At 38.5% G+C, this 14,374-nt stretch overlaps 1 protein-coding gene across 8 annotated transcripts in view; it reads left to right on the plus strand.

Annotated features, from left to right (window-relative positions):
* The window catches only part of Ankrd31 (ankyrin repeat domain 31), a 207,245-nt gene that overhangs the window by 66,070 nt on the left and 126,801 nt on the right, over positions 1 to 14,374 (plus strand). For 6 of the 8 annotated variants that reach the window (XM_031360124.1, XM_031360123.1, XM_031360125.1 and 3 more), the window contains 2 exons: positions 5,115 to 5,270; positions 12,631 to 12,773. In XM_031360124.1, the coding sequence (XP_031215984.1) occupies positions 5,115 to 5,270; positions 12,631 to 12,773 (299 nt within the window). The remainder of the gene's footprint in view (positions 1 to 5,114; positions 5,271 to 12,630; positions 12,774 to 14,374) is intronic. The other 2 variants (XM_031360129.1, XM_031360131.1) reach the window with 1 other exon arrangement.

A 14,374-nucleotide genomic window follows, 5' to 3' on the forward strand; every position in this document is an offset into this window, starting at 1 on the left:
CAGGCTGGCCTTGAACTCAGAAATCCGCCTGCCTCTTCCTCCCAAGTGCTGGGATTAAAGGCGTGTGCTACCACTGCCTGGCAAAAAATACTTCTTAAGTATTAGTGATAAAAGGTATATTGTATAACAGTTACACACTACCACCCCATCTATCTGTCAGTGTATAGCAGATAATGGATGGATGGATGGATGGATGGATGGACGGACGGACCGTTGAAGGTGATGAGTTAGTAGATGGATGGGTGGAGGAATAGACAAACAAGATAGATAAAAATTATTTAAAGTTGTGGCAAAATGTCAACATTGGATCTTTTGCTTATTTTTCTTTTCTACTCAGATCAAATTCAGGGCTTCATACATGCTAGGCAAACACTCTACCACTTGGCTATATCCTTAGAATATTAATCTCTTTACATATTTTTTCTGATAATCTGAAGTGTTTCAAAATAAAATACAGACCAACTGAATAAGCCAAAAAGCTGTCCAGATAGTATATTTCATCTCATATATTGACAATGTAAGAGAAACTTATACACAATTATAATAATTACAGTGCTATAAAAAGAAGGTAATACCACTTACTACAATAAACCTATGTCATACCTATAAGAAGAGAATTTAAAATTCCTTCTGAGGGACTAAAATTAGACTTGAATAAATGGAAACAAGGAACTGGTTCTCAATTAGATTTAGAACTTCAGAAACTTTCTTCTCTCTCAGCTACTTCATAACTGCATAGAATATCTATTGAAAGTAGGTTGGGAGGAGTTGCTGAGGAATTAGCTCAGTCAGTAAAATAATTGCCAAACAGATACCAGGACCTGAATTTAATTTCCAGCACTGAAGTACTTTGAATAAGAATGGTCCTCATGGGCTCATATATTCGAATATTTAGTCACCAGAGAGTGGAACTGTTTGAAAAGATTAGAAGGATTAGGAAATGTGGCCTTGTTGGAATAGTTGTGGTCTTGTTGGAGAAAGTGTGTCACTGCAAGTGGGTTTTGAGGTTTCAGATGCCAGGTACATCCCCCACTGCCAGCCTGAGGATCAGGATATATCTCTCAACTACTGCTCCAGTAAATCTTGTTTTGTTTTGCTTTGTTTTCTCATGTTACAATTCTCAGGTCACAATCCATTACCAAAGGAAATCAGGGCAGGAACTCAAGGCAGGAACCCAGAAGCAGAAGCAGAACTGAAGCAGAAGCCTTGAGAAAATGCTGTTTAGTTTCTTGTTCCCCATGGTGTGTCTAGCCTGCTTTCATATATAATTCAGTACCACCTACCCAAGGGTTGCATCATCCACAGTGAGCTAGACCCTCCTACATCAATCATCAGTCAAGAAAATGTCTCGCAGACTTGCTCATAGGGCAGTCTGATGAGTGCATTTTCTCAACTGAGATTCCTTCTTCCCAAATGAGTTTAGCTTATGTCAAGTTGATTAAAGTAAAATCTAATATAATACAATTAATATAAAATAATATATAGTAACAGGATATCTCCTAATATCACTAACAAAAGTATCTATTCCCACCACTTCTTTTGAACATTGTGAAGTTCTAGCTAATTATTATGTAGAAAAACAAAACCACAATAGTATTAGAAAGAAGAGTATATTAGTCACAAATAACACAATCATCTGTCAAAATTTGATGGAGTCTATGAGAAAAGCTACTTTACATCTGTAAGCCAAAATTAACTGGCTAACAGAACCATCTCTCTGGCCTCCTCTCATTGCCCCTTCTCTCCCCTCCCTCATTTCCTTTCCTTTCCTTAAATTACTATGAGTCAATTTCTCTTCAAATACAAAGGACCTGCAACAGCAAAGTGACTGAAAATAAAGTTTGAGAGCTAAGATGGTCAGACTTCAGGAATTGTGTAGCTATAATAATAAAAAATAGCATAATGTTGGCATCAGGAATGGGAAATAGATCAAGGAAATAAAATACCATCTGGAAGACACATGCAAAAGCCTTCTAGCCCCATGTGAGAGCCGGCAATTTTCTACTGATGCATTAATTTTTCTATCCCAGCCTTATTGAATGAGGTTCCTTTGTGTTTATATGGGCATATATGCATGTGTGCATGTGTCTATGCAGGTATGCATGTCTATGTGTATACACATGAAAACCAAAGGATGACGTTATGCATCTTTTCCTATTGCTCCTTACATCATTTTTTACTGAACCTGGAGCTTTTTGTTTCTGCTAACCTACTGGCACTCTCTACCTCCCCAGCTCTGTGCCTGGCTTTTACATGAGTGCTAGAGATTCAAACTCAGGTTCTCAGGCTTGCATAGCAAGTATGTTACCCACTGAGCCATCTCCTTAGTCCAGGGTTCCTCTTATATGTGAGCAGTTTATTTAAATAATGACTCCAAGACCCCTTATGTAGATTTCTAGAACCGTTTCTTTATTTTCTCATTTGTGACACCCCACTGTGCAAATTAAATTGTAGATACAACAGCCCCCCCAACTCTGGTCCTATTTTCTAAGTTTAGTGGAGTCACCTTACTTTGTACCATCCTTCCCCTGACCACTATGCTCTAAAAATTCATCTGATCAAAAAGACATAGGAACCTTGGGGCTCACTACATTCGTTTCCGTACACTCAAGCTCATAGCTCTAAAGTGTAAATTTTCTTATGTTCTCATTGAGGCCCTACATTTATTTTACTGTTTTTCTAGTTGTTTCCCTTGAGAGGACAAGTCACTGGGCATAAATGTCTTCCACCACTTAGTGTCCACTGAAAATTTGTTTTTGCCTTGTGTCTACATTTGCTTCTTTGATAAATTATATAAGTATAATAGCAAGTACAAAGCAAGCACTAGTGTTTCTTTGTAGACATACATATTATGTGTGGGAGAATGTTTGTGTTTCAATATAAAGACAGTAGTCTCTAATGTTAGCAATTAGGTCGGTGTTTTTATCTTTCTTTCCCTATTTTTCCCCCTCTTATACTTTTAATAGAGGCAGCAAAATAAAAGATAAATAAATGAAATTAATTTTAGATTAATTTTAAATTAAGACAAAATTAAGACCAAAAGTCCTCTAGTACTCACTTACCTTTATAAGGTTTTTATTGTTTGTTTTTTTGATTTTTGATATTGTTGTTTATTGATTTTCAAACAGGGCCTTGCTAGGTAGCCCAGGGTGGTCTGGAATGTGCTATGAATCTAAGCTAGCCTAGACCATGCAGTTCCTCTTCAGCTTTTCTTCCTGCTGGGATTACAGGACTGTGACCATTTCTGCTTCTTCATTATCAAGTTCTTATATGGGGTGGAGGGGAGCAGTTAACTAGATCAAAATTAGAAAAGCTATTATTGAAACTATCTTGAAATTCAGGAAATCCACTGAATATCATCCCCAAGAAATGACTGGGATTGAAGACTACTTGAGAGGACTAATTTTTAGTATTCTAAGGCACATTTGAGAGTTAGTTGTTGCTTTGTGTCATCTAGAAGTTATTTTAAACATGTTTGTCATGACTTAGCAAATAAAAACTATTGCAAAAATGGAGATCATCATTCTTCCGTTAATCTGAGATTAGTTGTTTTCACGTAAGAGAAAATTTAACAAGGCCAGAAAGATGGCTTAGTAGTTAAGAACAATGGCTGCTCTTCCAGAGAACCCAGATTATATTCCTAGCACCCACAGGGCAGTTTACAGTTGTCTGTAACTCCAGTCTTGGGATCCAGTTACCTCTTCTAATCTCTGTAGGTACCAGGCACATCACTGGTACACATAAATGCTGGCAAAACACCCAAATAAGTAAAAATAAAAAATTAGAAAGATAATTTAACAGTTATAAAATTTAGCTGTTCTATTTCTGGGGTTAGTTTTTATATCTCTCTCATGGCACAGAGATATTCTTACAGCCTTATAAGATATGTTGTACAGTAACATTAAGTGTGATAATATATCACTTAAGCAGATTTGTAAGATAATAGCATATAGAGAAAAGGATTGTTTTGGCCCTTACATTTGGAGAGTCCAGTCCAGCAGGAGCACTTACTGGAACACATGAGTTTATATCACGGGCAGGAAGCAGAATGGAGGGTCTCAGTCGGGCAGTGGTGGCACATGCCTTTAATCCCAGCACTTGGGAGGCAGAGGCAGGCGGATTTCTGAGTTTGAGGCCAGCCTGGTCTACAGAGCGAGTTCCAGGACAGCCAGGGCTATCCAAAGAAACCCTGTCTTGAAAAAAAAAACAACAACAACAACAACAACAGAATAGAGGGTCCCACTGTGCCCTTTGCAGACATGAAGGCATGCCTCTGGTATCTGACCACGTCTCAAGTGCTCTACCATCTTAGTAACTAAGGACCTTTGGGGACATGCAGCTAGATAATATAGAAAATATTAAATAATTCTAGATCTAAATAATTATTTTTCCAGAATTTTTAGGAAAATCTGTCATCTTTATGAGCATTTTCATAAGGTTTTAATTAATATATGTTATAAATCAGGAGTTTTAGTTTACTACAAATATTTAAAAACTAACACATCTTTACATATTTTGTGTTTAGATAACATTACAAATAAGACTAATGGAAAAAGTGTTCTTTAATAACATACCCACTTCTTTTTTTTCTTTTATTAGATATTTTCTTTATTTACATGTCATATTTCCCAGTTTTCCCTCCAAAAAAAAAAACAACAAGAACAAACCCCTGTTCCCTCCCCCTCCCCCCTGCTTTCCACCCTACCCCCTCCTGCTTACTGGCCCTGGCATTCTCCTACACTGGGACACAGAACCTTCACAGGGCCAACGGCCTCTCCTCCCATTGATGACTGACTTGGCCATCCTCTACTATACACATGCTGCTGGAGCAATCAGTCCCACCATGTGTACTCCTTGGTTGGTGTAATATACCCACTTCTAATATTGACTAGATTTATCATATTCTGTTCCTCCCAAATTTGTTGTTGTTTTCTTTGTTTGTTTTCAAGACATGGTTTCTCTGTGTAGTCCTGGCTGTCCTGGAACTCGCTCTGTAGATGAAGCTAGCCTTGAACTCAGAAATTCTGCCTGCCTCTGCCTCCCAAGTGCTGAGATTAAAGGTTCTTTGTTTAATAGATCTTGATAAAAGATCTTTGTTCTTTCTCTCATTTTAGGAACAAGAGAGATGAATAAAATGTGTCTTTGTAACATAAACCAGAGAAACATTTTTGGAGAGAATTTACTGTATAACGCTGTTCTCCATAATGATATTGATCTAGTTCGCTATTGCATAAAAAATGGTGGAAATGTCAATCAGCCAAGTTATGCTGGTAAGTGAGGGTTCCCACCCACAGTTGTCCAGGGAGTCATTTGTAGTCTTGGCTGAATTGAAATAAAGTGAACCAAGGCAGTACGCTCTCCAGTAATTGTCTAGCTCTCCATTATTTTCTAAGGAAGAGAATGAGATGAGTGCTGGAAGAATATTGCATTTCTCATTAAAGATGCCAAATGGGCTGTATGCAGTGTGGCATTCTATAGAAGGAAGGGTGGTTCCTGGGGTTGTAGGGCCAGGGCTGAGATCTAACCATGAATGGAGGTAAGATGAGATCAAAACTGGGAGAGACAGATGTTAACTAAATCTCAAGGGAAAATTGTAATAATGGCATGGATACAGAAGGAGTAATGGCCAGAGAAATAGAGAGAATAAAGTAGAGGATGGATAGGTTGCTCAGGAAGAAAACAGTCCTTCCCTGTGGCTGGCTGTAGTGCAGCCTCCCTTCTGGGGATAATATTACATGCTATGTGTGTGGGTGCACTGAACAACACTGGGCCAACGACAAGAGTGACTGTAAAGGACTTGTGTGTTAGTGCACTAACACAATGGGCCAGCCTGGAGGTGTTTTGATTTATCTATACTGTTCCTTATTTTTTTTTTTACGGATTTTCTGTGTATTAAACAGTGCAAAGTCTGTGGTCGTAAGTGCTGGAATAGTACAGCCCCTGGCTAAGAAGGTGCTTCTTAGGCACTCAGAATGATGATCCCTGGCTTTGTAATGCAGTGATAGTTTAACAAGATTCTTAAAATTTTTATTAGATTTATTTATTGATTCAGTGTATATGTGCATGAGTGTGGGCACATATGAACATAAACCACATGTGCATACTTGTAGCAGCAAAATATGTAGACATCTTAGGAAAAATTGTGAACATCAGTTTCTCCAACTATGTGAGACCCCAGGATTGAACTTGGGTCATTAAGGTTAGCAGCAAGCAGCTTTACCTGCGGAACTATCTCTCTAGTCCTTAAATCTTAAACCTTACTCATCTGCTTGCAAGAGCATTTATTTACTCTCTTGATTTTAAGAGATTTATAGTTCTTTCTTCAGTATTTACTGTTTCTTGAGTTCATGCATAGCTCTTGATACAGTCAGGTTTGACTTTATGGTTTTCCCAATTATGTCTTTATGTTTTATTTCCCATTTTCTTGTGCCAATGTCATCCTTCCTGGTTGTCCCTTCTGTGTCTTCAGCCCATTACTTCACTGCCTCAAGCACTTCCATGACCTTCATGAATTACTTACCCTTATTTTATTTTCCAGGCCTTTTGAATTCGTATTAATTTTTCCTTTCTACTTTACATCCTACATCTGTTTTTATTCTTTGCTATCATATTCTTCAGTCAAAGAGAGCAGTGTTTCCACAAGGGTAGTCTGCAAGTCATTTTTATCAGAAATTACCTACTACAATCTCTCTGTCTGCCTGTCGGCCTACCTGCCCCCCATCTCAGTATGTATGTGTGTGTAACATAGACATCTGTAGTTTAGCAAGTTGACCCAGTTATTTTTATGCTAATGAAACAAAAACTATTAGCACAACACTATAGAAATCAGTTTAGGATACCTTAAAACTAAAGATGGAATTGCCTACGTTGTGTTTAGAAATGCAGATGTCATACACAATGTTTGATTGTTGGTGCCTCTGGGTATGGCTGTCACAGCAGCACAGGAAAGGTGCATGTCACTAACCCTCAAAAGACTGGAGGCCCCAGGGAGTTTAAAGGTCAGATAGGGTATGGGTAGGAGATGGGGACATCCTTGTGGAAACAGGTATGAGGAGGAGGTATGGGATGTGGAACAGTCAGAGAGTGGAAGGGGGTGATAAAATCTGGAGTATAAAAAATTAACTAATTAATTTAAAAAAAACAGTATTAAGATAGATCTGTTCTTTGGGTCATTATTTTGATCTAAGTGGGTGCGCTATTCCTGGCAACAAAGATGAAGGGTTTGTTGGTATTAGTGTATTCCTTGAAACCTGAATTACTGTTTTATACCAGGCAAGGTACCTCTCAAGATTTGCTTTTTAAAGTTAATTTAGTTTTTATTTCTTTTTATTAATAATTTTATTCATTTACATTTCAAATGATATCCTCCTTCCCAGTTACTGCTCCACAAAGCCCCCCCCCCAACCACTCCCCCTCCCCCTTCCCTCGCCTCAGTGAGAGGGTGGTCCTTCACCCATTTCCACCTCACCCCCTAGCATTCCTTGACACTGAGGCATCAAGCCTCTCATCCTTCTGATTGATGTCAGATAAGGCCATCCTCTGCAACATATGTATCTGGAGTCCTAGCTCCCTCCCTGTATATTCTTTAGTAGGTGGTTTAGTCCCTGCGAGCTCTGGGTGGTCCAGTTACTTGTTACTGTTTTTTCATATGGGGTTACAATCCCCTTCAGCTCCTTCAGTCCTTCTCCTAGCTCTTGCATTGGGGTTCCTGGGCTCAGTCTGATGGTTTGCTATGAGTATCTGCATCTGTATTGGTCAGGTGCTGGTAGAACCTCTCAGGGAACAGCCATATCAGGCTCCTGTCAGCAAGTGCCTCTTCTGCACCTGCCCAAGAGCTCTAGATTCATGAATGAAAGAAACACATAACACACACACACATACACACCAACTTATTTTTAATATGCCCTAAACTACCTCAATGGCTGGACCATTCCTGAACCTCCACGTACCTAACACACTCCCCTCTGATACTCCCAAGTTAATACTTATTAAATCTATATTTTATCTTTTTTGTCTATGGACCCTTCTTTGGGTCACTTTTCTCTTGCACCTACGTTTCCACTGTCTCACCCTCCTGCACCTTCCCAGTGTGGTCCATCCTGTTCCTTTTCTTCTCTCTCACTGTATTTCTTGTCCAGGGAATCTTAAAAGTCCCTCCTCTGTCTCTCTGTCCAGCCATTGGCCACTGGCATCTTTATTTCCCAATCAGAGCCAACTGGGGGAGGCTTCCTTTAGCCTATGACCAGGACATTGCAAACAGGTTTTTAGGTAACATGATTAGCATGAGAATACAAGCTGCTACATTCCCCTCCCCCTTTGTACACTAAAAGGCCTTTTTTTTTCTGAACATAATTATGACAGTCATGTAAACTATGAGGTATGATATTTACTAAATGTGTCCAGTATAATGTATAGCTTTGTCTACACCACTTTAGGTTCCTTGTGAGTCACTCATACGCACCTGCCCAGGCACTATCTCAGATCCTCAGATAGAAAACACACATTAGCTCATTTTTTTCTTTTCCAAATGTGTATTATTATTATAATTATAATTATTATTATTATTATTATTATTATTATTATTATTTAATCCTTTTTTACAGTCCAGTCCTTACCCCCTCCCAGACTGTCCTCCAACAGTTCCTCATCCCACTCTTCCCACCCTACCAGACCTCCCTGGGGCCTCAAGTTTCTCCAGGGTTAGGTGCATCTTTTCTCACTGAGGCCAGATCAGGCAGTCCTTTGCTGCATATGTGTCTGGGGCCTCATATCAGTTAGTGTATGCTGCCTGGTTAGTGGCTGTGTCTGAGAGGTCTTGGGGGTCCAGGTTAGTTGAGACTGCTGGCCTTCCTATAGGGTTACCCTCCTCCTCAGCTTCTTCCAGCTTTTTCCTAACTTCAACCACAGGGGTCCCTGGCTTTTTTCCACTGGTTGGGTATAAGTATCTGCATCTGACTCATTCAGCTGCTTGTTGGGCCTCTTGGAGGGCAGCCATGCTAGGCTCCTGTCTGTAAACACACCATCCCTAGCCTCAATAACAGTGTCAGACCTTGGAACCTCCCTTGAGCTGAATCCCAATTTGGGACAGTCAGTGGACCTACTTTCCCTCAGTCTCTTCTCCATTTTTGTCTCTACAGTTCTTTTGGACAGGAACAATTCTAGGTCAGAGTTTTTGACTGTGGGATGGCAACCCCATCCATCCACTTGATGCCCTGTCTTTCTACTGGAGATGGATTCGACAAGTTCCCTCTCCCCACTGTTGGACATTTTATCCAAGGTCCCTCCCTCTGAGTCCTGAGAGTCTCTCACTTCCCAGGTCTCTGGTATATTCTAGAGGGTCCCCCCACATCCTACCTCCCCTAGATTGCCTGTTTCCATTCTTTCTGCTGGCCCTCAGGGCTTTTTTCCTGTTTCCCTCCCAATACCTGATCACATTCCCCTTTTTCCCTCCCTGTCTCTTTTCCCACCCATGTCCCTCTCTTCCTCTCCCTCTCTCCTCCCAACCCCCCCCCATGATTGCTTACTTCTCCCTCTCAGTGGAATTGAAGCATCCTCACTTGGGACCTTTGGCTTGTTAACCTCCTTGAGTTCTGTGGATTGTATTCTGAGTATTCTGTACGTTTTTGGCTAATATCCACTTATTAGTGAGTACATATCATATATGTCCTTTTAGATCTGCATTACCTCACTCAGGATGATAGTTTTTAGTTCCATCCATTTTCCCGCAAAATTCATGATGTCCTCATTTTTAATAGCTGAATAGTATCCCATTGTGTAAATGAACCACATTTTCTATGAACATTTTTGTTTTAGGACATCTGGGTTGTTTCCAGCTCTTGGCTATCACATATAAGGCCACTATGAACATAAAGGAATTTGTGCCCCTGTGGCATGGTGGATCGTCTTTTGGATATACGCCCAAAAGTAGTATAGCTGGGTCTTCAGGTAGATCTATTTCCAGTTTCCCTAGGAACCTCCAGATTGATTTCCAGACTGGTTGTACCAGTTTGCAATCCCACCAGCAATGGAGGAACGTTCCTCTTTCTCCACAGCCAACATCTGCTGTCACCTGAGTTTTTGATCTTAGCCATTTTGATTGGTATAAGGTGGAATCTCAGGGTCGTTTTGATTTGCATATCCCTGATGACTAAGGACTTTGAACATTTCTTTAAGTCCTTCTCGGCCATTCAGGATTCCTCTGTCGTGAATTCTCTATTTAGTTCTATACCTCAGTTTTTGATTGGGTTGTTTGGTCTTTTGGAAGTTAATATTAGCTCTTTTTTAAGTTTTATTGCATTATAATGAGAAAAATTACATGATTTCAATTTATCTGAATTTGTTAACATTTAAAAACATTTTAAGTAAATAGAATTAAATCACATTTCCCTTTTGTACCCCAACTCCTCCCAGAGACTCCCCTTCAATACCTACAATATCTTTTTTGTCATATTCCTTAAAATTTATAAAATATTATAACAATAAAAATGAGTATTATAAAAGTTATTTGATAAAAAAACAACAATCAATTTAACAATCTTATGTAAATGCTTGTCTACGGCAATACTGAAAATACATACGTTTTTCTCAATATAAATTTTAAGTAACTCCAAATGTACTAACTGTATATTTCAAAATAATATATCACTACTAATATTTTCTTAAATGAATATAAATATATAAAGTGTTTTTGTTTGTTTGTTTGTTTTATATTTAGTAGAGCTTAAAATCTTGGCTCTTACTGTGCTAACTTGATACAAGAATTACAAATGTCAAGCAAAGCATTCAGTCTTACTCTTTGTTGTTCTCTTACAAACCCCCTCCCAAGTGAATTGTCTATGTTTCTTTTGGGTATATAAATACTTTTAAAATATGTAAGCTGTTCTGAAAACCATAGTATAGTGTAAAATTATAAAATAAACAATACTAGTAATAGAGAGGCTGAGATAGGAGAAGCAAGATCTCAAGACCATTATGTGGTACACAGCAAGACATAGTCACGAACAAACAAGCTGAAAGTGTATATAGATTGTATAATATTGGACCTATTTCCCAAATTACCAAATTAGAGAGACCATTGGATGACAGTCAGTAAATTTCTAATTCCTCATATTTTTGGATTTCAATCGATTAGGATATGTTGGTAATATTAATTTTCATATTAATATATTAAGAAAAAGTAATTGTTACTTCCTGTTGTTTTTGTTGTAAGAGGTGGAATTAGGTTTGTGTGGATTTATTGAAAGATTATTTTCTTGCTTCTTCTAGGGCGTAGTTTTGCTTCTTATGTTGATGTTTTCCATCTGTTATCCTTTGTAGGGCTGGATTTGTGGAAAGACATTGTGTAAATTTTATTTTGTCATGGAATATCTTGTTAGTTGAATTACTATAAATATAGATAGTTATTTTATAAATAAGAAGGAAAATATGCCTTTTAAATCACATATATGTGGTCTGCTGAATGAGATACTTTAATGGTTATACATTGGATTAGAAATAAAGCATTTTCTCCTTTCTCAACAAAATGTATCCTATAACCAATAACCAATATTCTGTTAGTTGATAACTAACCTGTAAGGATTGTTTTTTTTTTTAATTTGGGGAAATTAGGAATGCTTTAAAATATTTGCCATCTTGGGAAATATTTGCTTTCTTGGGCTGGAAGGGTGACTTAATAGTTAAAGTACATAATGCTCTTACACAGGATCCAAGTTCAATTCCTAGCACCCACATCAGCAGCTCCTAACCACCTGTAACTTAAGGTCCAGGTATATTTAGTGCCTTGGATTTCCATGGGCACTGCATTCACATGTACATACACACATAGAGACATGAACACATACATAATTAAAAATAAAAGTAAATAGTTAAAAATACAATATTTGTCTCCTTTGTATATTTTGCATAGCAGGGTTGAGGGCTAAGAATTTAATTTTCTTCTTTCCTTTTCTTTTCTTTTCTTCCCCCTCCTTCCCTCTCTCACCCTCCCTCACTCCCCTTCGCTCTTTCTCTCAAGACAAGGCTTCTTGTAGCTCAGTTTGGCCTCAAGCTCATTACTTATCAGAGGATGACTTTGAAACTTTATATTCTTTTGTCCTTACCTCCCATATTCAGGGATTACAGGCATCCACAGCCATGTCTGGCTTTATGTAATGTCAGAGCTTGAGCCCAGCTCATTGTGCATGCCAAGCACACAGTATAAACTCAGCTACCTTCCCAACCATCCTTGAATCCACTAAATAATATAAAATAGTCTTATAGAGATGTTATATGATCTTATGTTAATTAGACTACTTTTAAAGAAACTACATAAAATTACAGTGTTTTAAGATACATATTAGTTTTAATTGCATATGTGTATGTGTGTATATGTCTGTGCAAAGGTTATATGCATGTAAATGTTAAGTGCCCATAAAGACCAGATGAGGAAGCATTGGACTCCTGAGAGCTAGAGTTATAGGTAGTTATGAGCTGCCCAGTGTGAGGAACCAACCCTAAGTCTTCTGCAAGAATAGTATATGCACTCGACAACTGAGGCAACTCTGGCTCCTAGAATTGCTTTGCTTTTGTTAAAAAAGAAGACTTGAAATATTATTAAGATATCAAATACAAAATGTCTTTCTTGTGTAATAGGGTGGACAGCACTTCATGAAGCTAGTGTAGGAGGATACTGCCAAACAGTAAGTGAACTATTAAAGGGTGGAGCAGATGTGAATGCCAAAGGAAAGTCCCAGATTACTCCCCTGCATGATGCGGTGATGAACAGACAGTATAAGGTACTTTACTGCTTTTCTTTATAGAGTGTACACAGTACTTGTAAATGCAGACAACCCCTGCTACCACACAGTAGGAAAGCAAGTTTCAGTTTCAGTTCATTTACTAATGAATTGTATTAAATTTGTATTAAAATTTACTTTGTAATACTGATCATTATGACCGATATGGTGAACGCCATTTTATACTTTTTTGGTGATATATTTTATTTGTTGGTTTGAAATACAGTCTTGATATTATTGTTCAGGCTGGCCTTGAGCTCCTAAACTCAAGGGATTTTCCTGCCTCAGCCTACTGAATAGCTTAGATTAGAGACACACGCCATTTTAGCATACTATTTATATACAACCATACAGAACATTTTTTGTTATGTAATATGTTTTCACTGTGTATTCCTTTAAAGCTCTTTCAAACAAGGATGCAAAGGTTTTCAATGAATTTTTTTTCTATAAAGTGTCACACGGTGGTGTTCAGTATACTAGAAAGCCAATATAGCCTCGTGGACTCTAGTAGAACATTCAAAATCATCACAGGCCAGGAGAATCCCAGAGTTAATCATAGTCACCTGTGTGGTTGTACCACTGTTTAAAGCCAAATACCAAAAATTTCATTCAAGTAAGTGAAAATATTAAGCAAGATAATGATTCCAGTATTTGTGGTTTATCTCAGAAACTCTAGGCACATATTAGAGGATTAAGCTGTTGCTGAAGATGTCTGTTTCTCATCCTCCTGCTCCTCGTTTTTGCCCCCCTCCTCCTCTCCCTCCTCCTCCTTCTCTTCCTCCTCCTCCTCTTCTTCCTCCTTCTTCTAGTGTTATGCATCCAATCTAGGGCCTTGCCCATGCTAGTAAAGTACTTTGCCATTGAGCTACACCCCCACTCTCTGAAGCTACCTGTTTATTTTAGGTATGAAAAGTTATTTCTGGTTTAAAAATTTCTAGGATAAGAAAGGGATTTAATCAGCTGATTATGGTACAATCTTTTCTTTGTATTTTTTAGAACAAATACCAGAGGTGGAAGAGGCTTATGGGAGTCATAGGCATATTTATTCATCGTACTTAAGGAGAATTTAGAGTTTTGCTAATTTTGATAATATACATCACTTGTAGAAAACTGGGGAAAGAGAATTCCACGTGGGATATAGTTTAATGGTTCAAAGAGTGACACTATGATAGTCCTTGCCGGGCAGTGGTGGCACACACCTTTAATCCCAGCACTTGGGAGGCAGAGGCCGGCGGATTTCTGAGTTCGAGGCCAGCCTGGTCTACAGAGTGAGTTCCAGGACAGCCGAGGCTACACAGAGAAACCCTGTCTTGAAAAAAAACAAACAAAAAAAAATAAAGAAATTGTTTGGGCTGGAGAGATGGCTCAGCGGTTAAGAGCACTGGCTTCTCTTCTGAAGGTCCTGAGTTCAAATCCCAGCAACCACATGGTGGCTTACAACCATCCGTAATGAGATCTGATGCCCTCTACTGGTGCATCTAAAAACAGCTCTAGTATACTTAGAATAATAAATAAATCTGATCAAAAAAAAAAGCCGGGCAGTGATGGCGCACACCTTTAATCCCAGCACTTGGGAGGCAGAGGCAGGCGGATTTCTGAGT

Source organism: Mastomys coucha, unplaced genomic scaffold (assembly GCF_008632895.1).
Source record: "Mastomys coucha isolate ucsf_1 unplaced genomic scaffold, UCSF_Mcou_1 pScaffold8, whole genome shotgun sequence".
Lineage (NCBI taxonomy): Eukaryota > Metazoa > Chordata > Mammalia > Rodentia > Muridae > Mastomys > Mastomys coucha.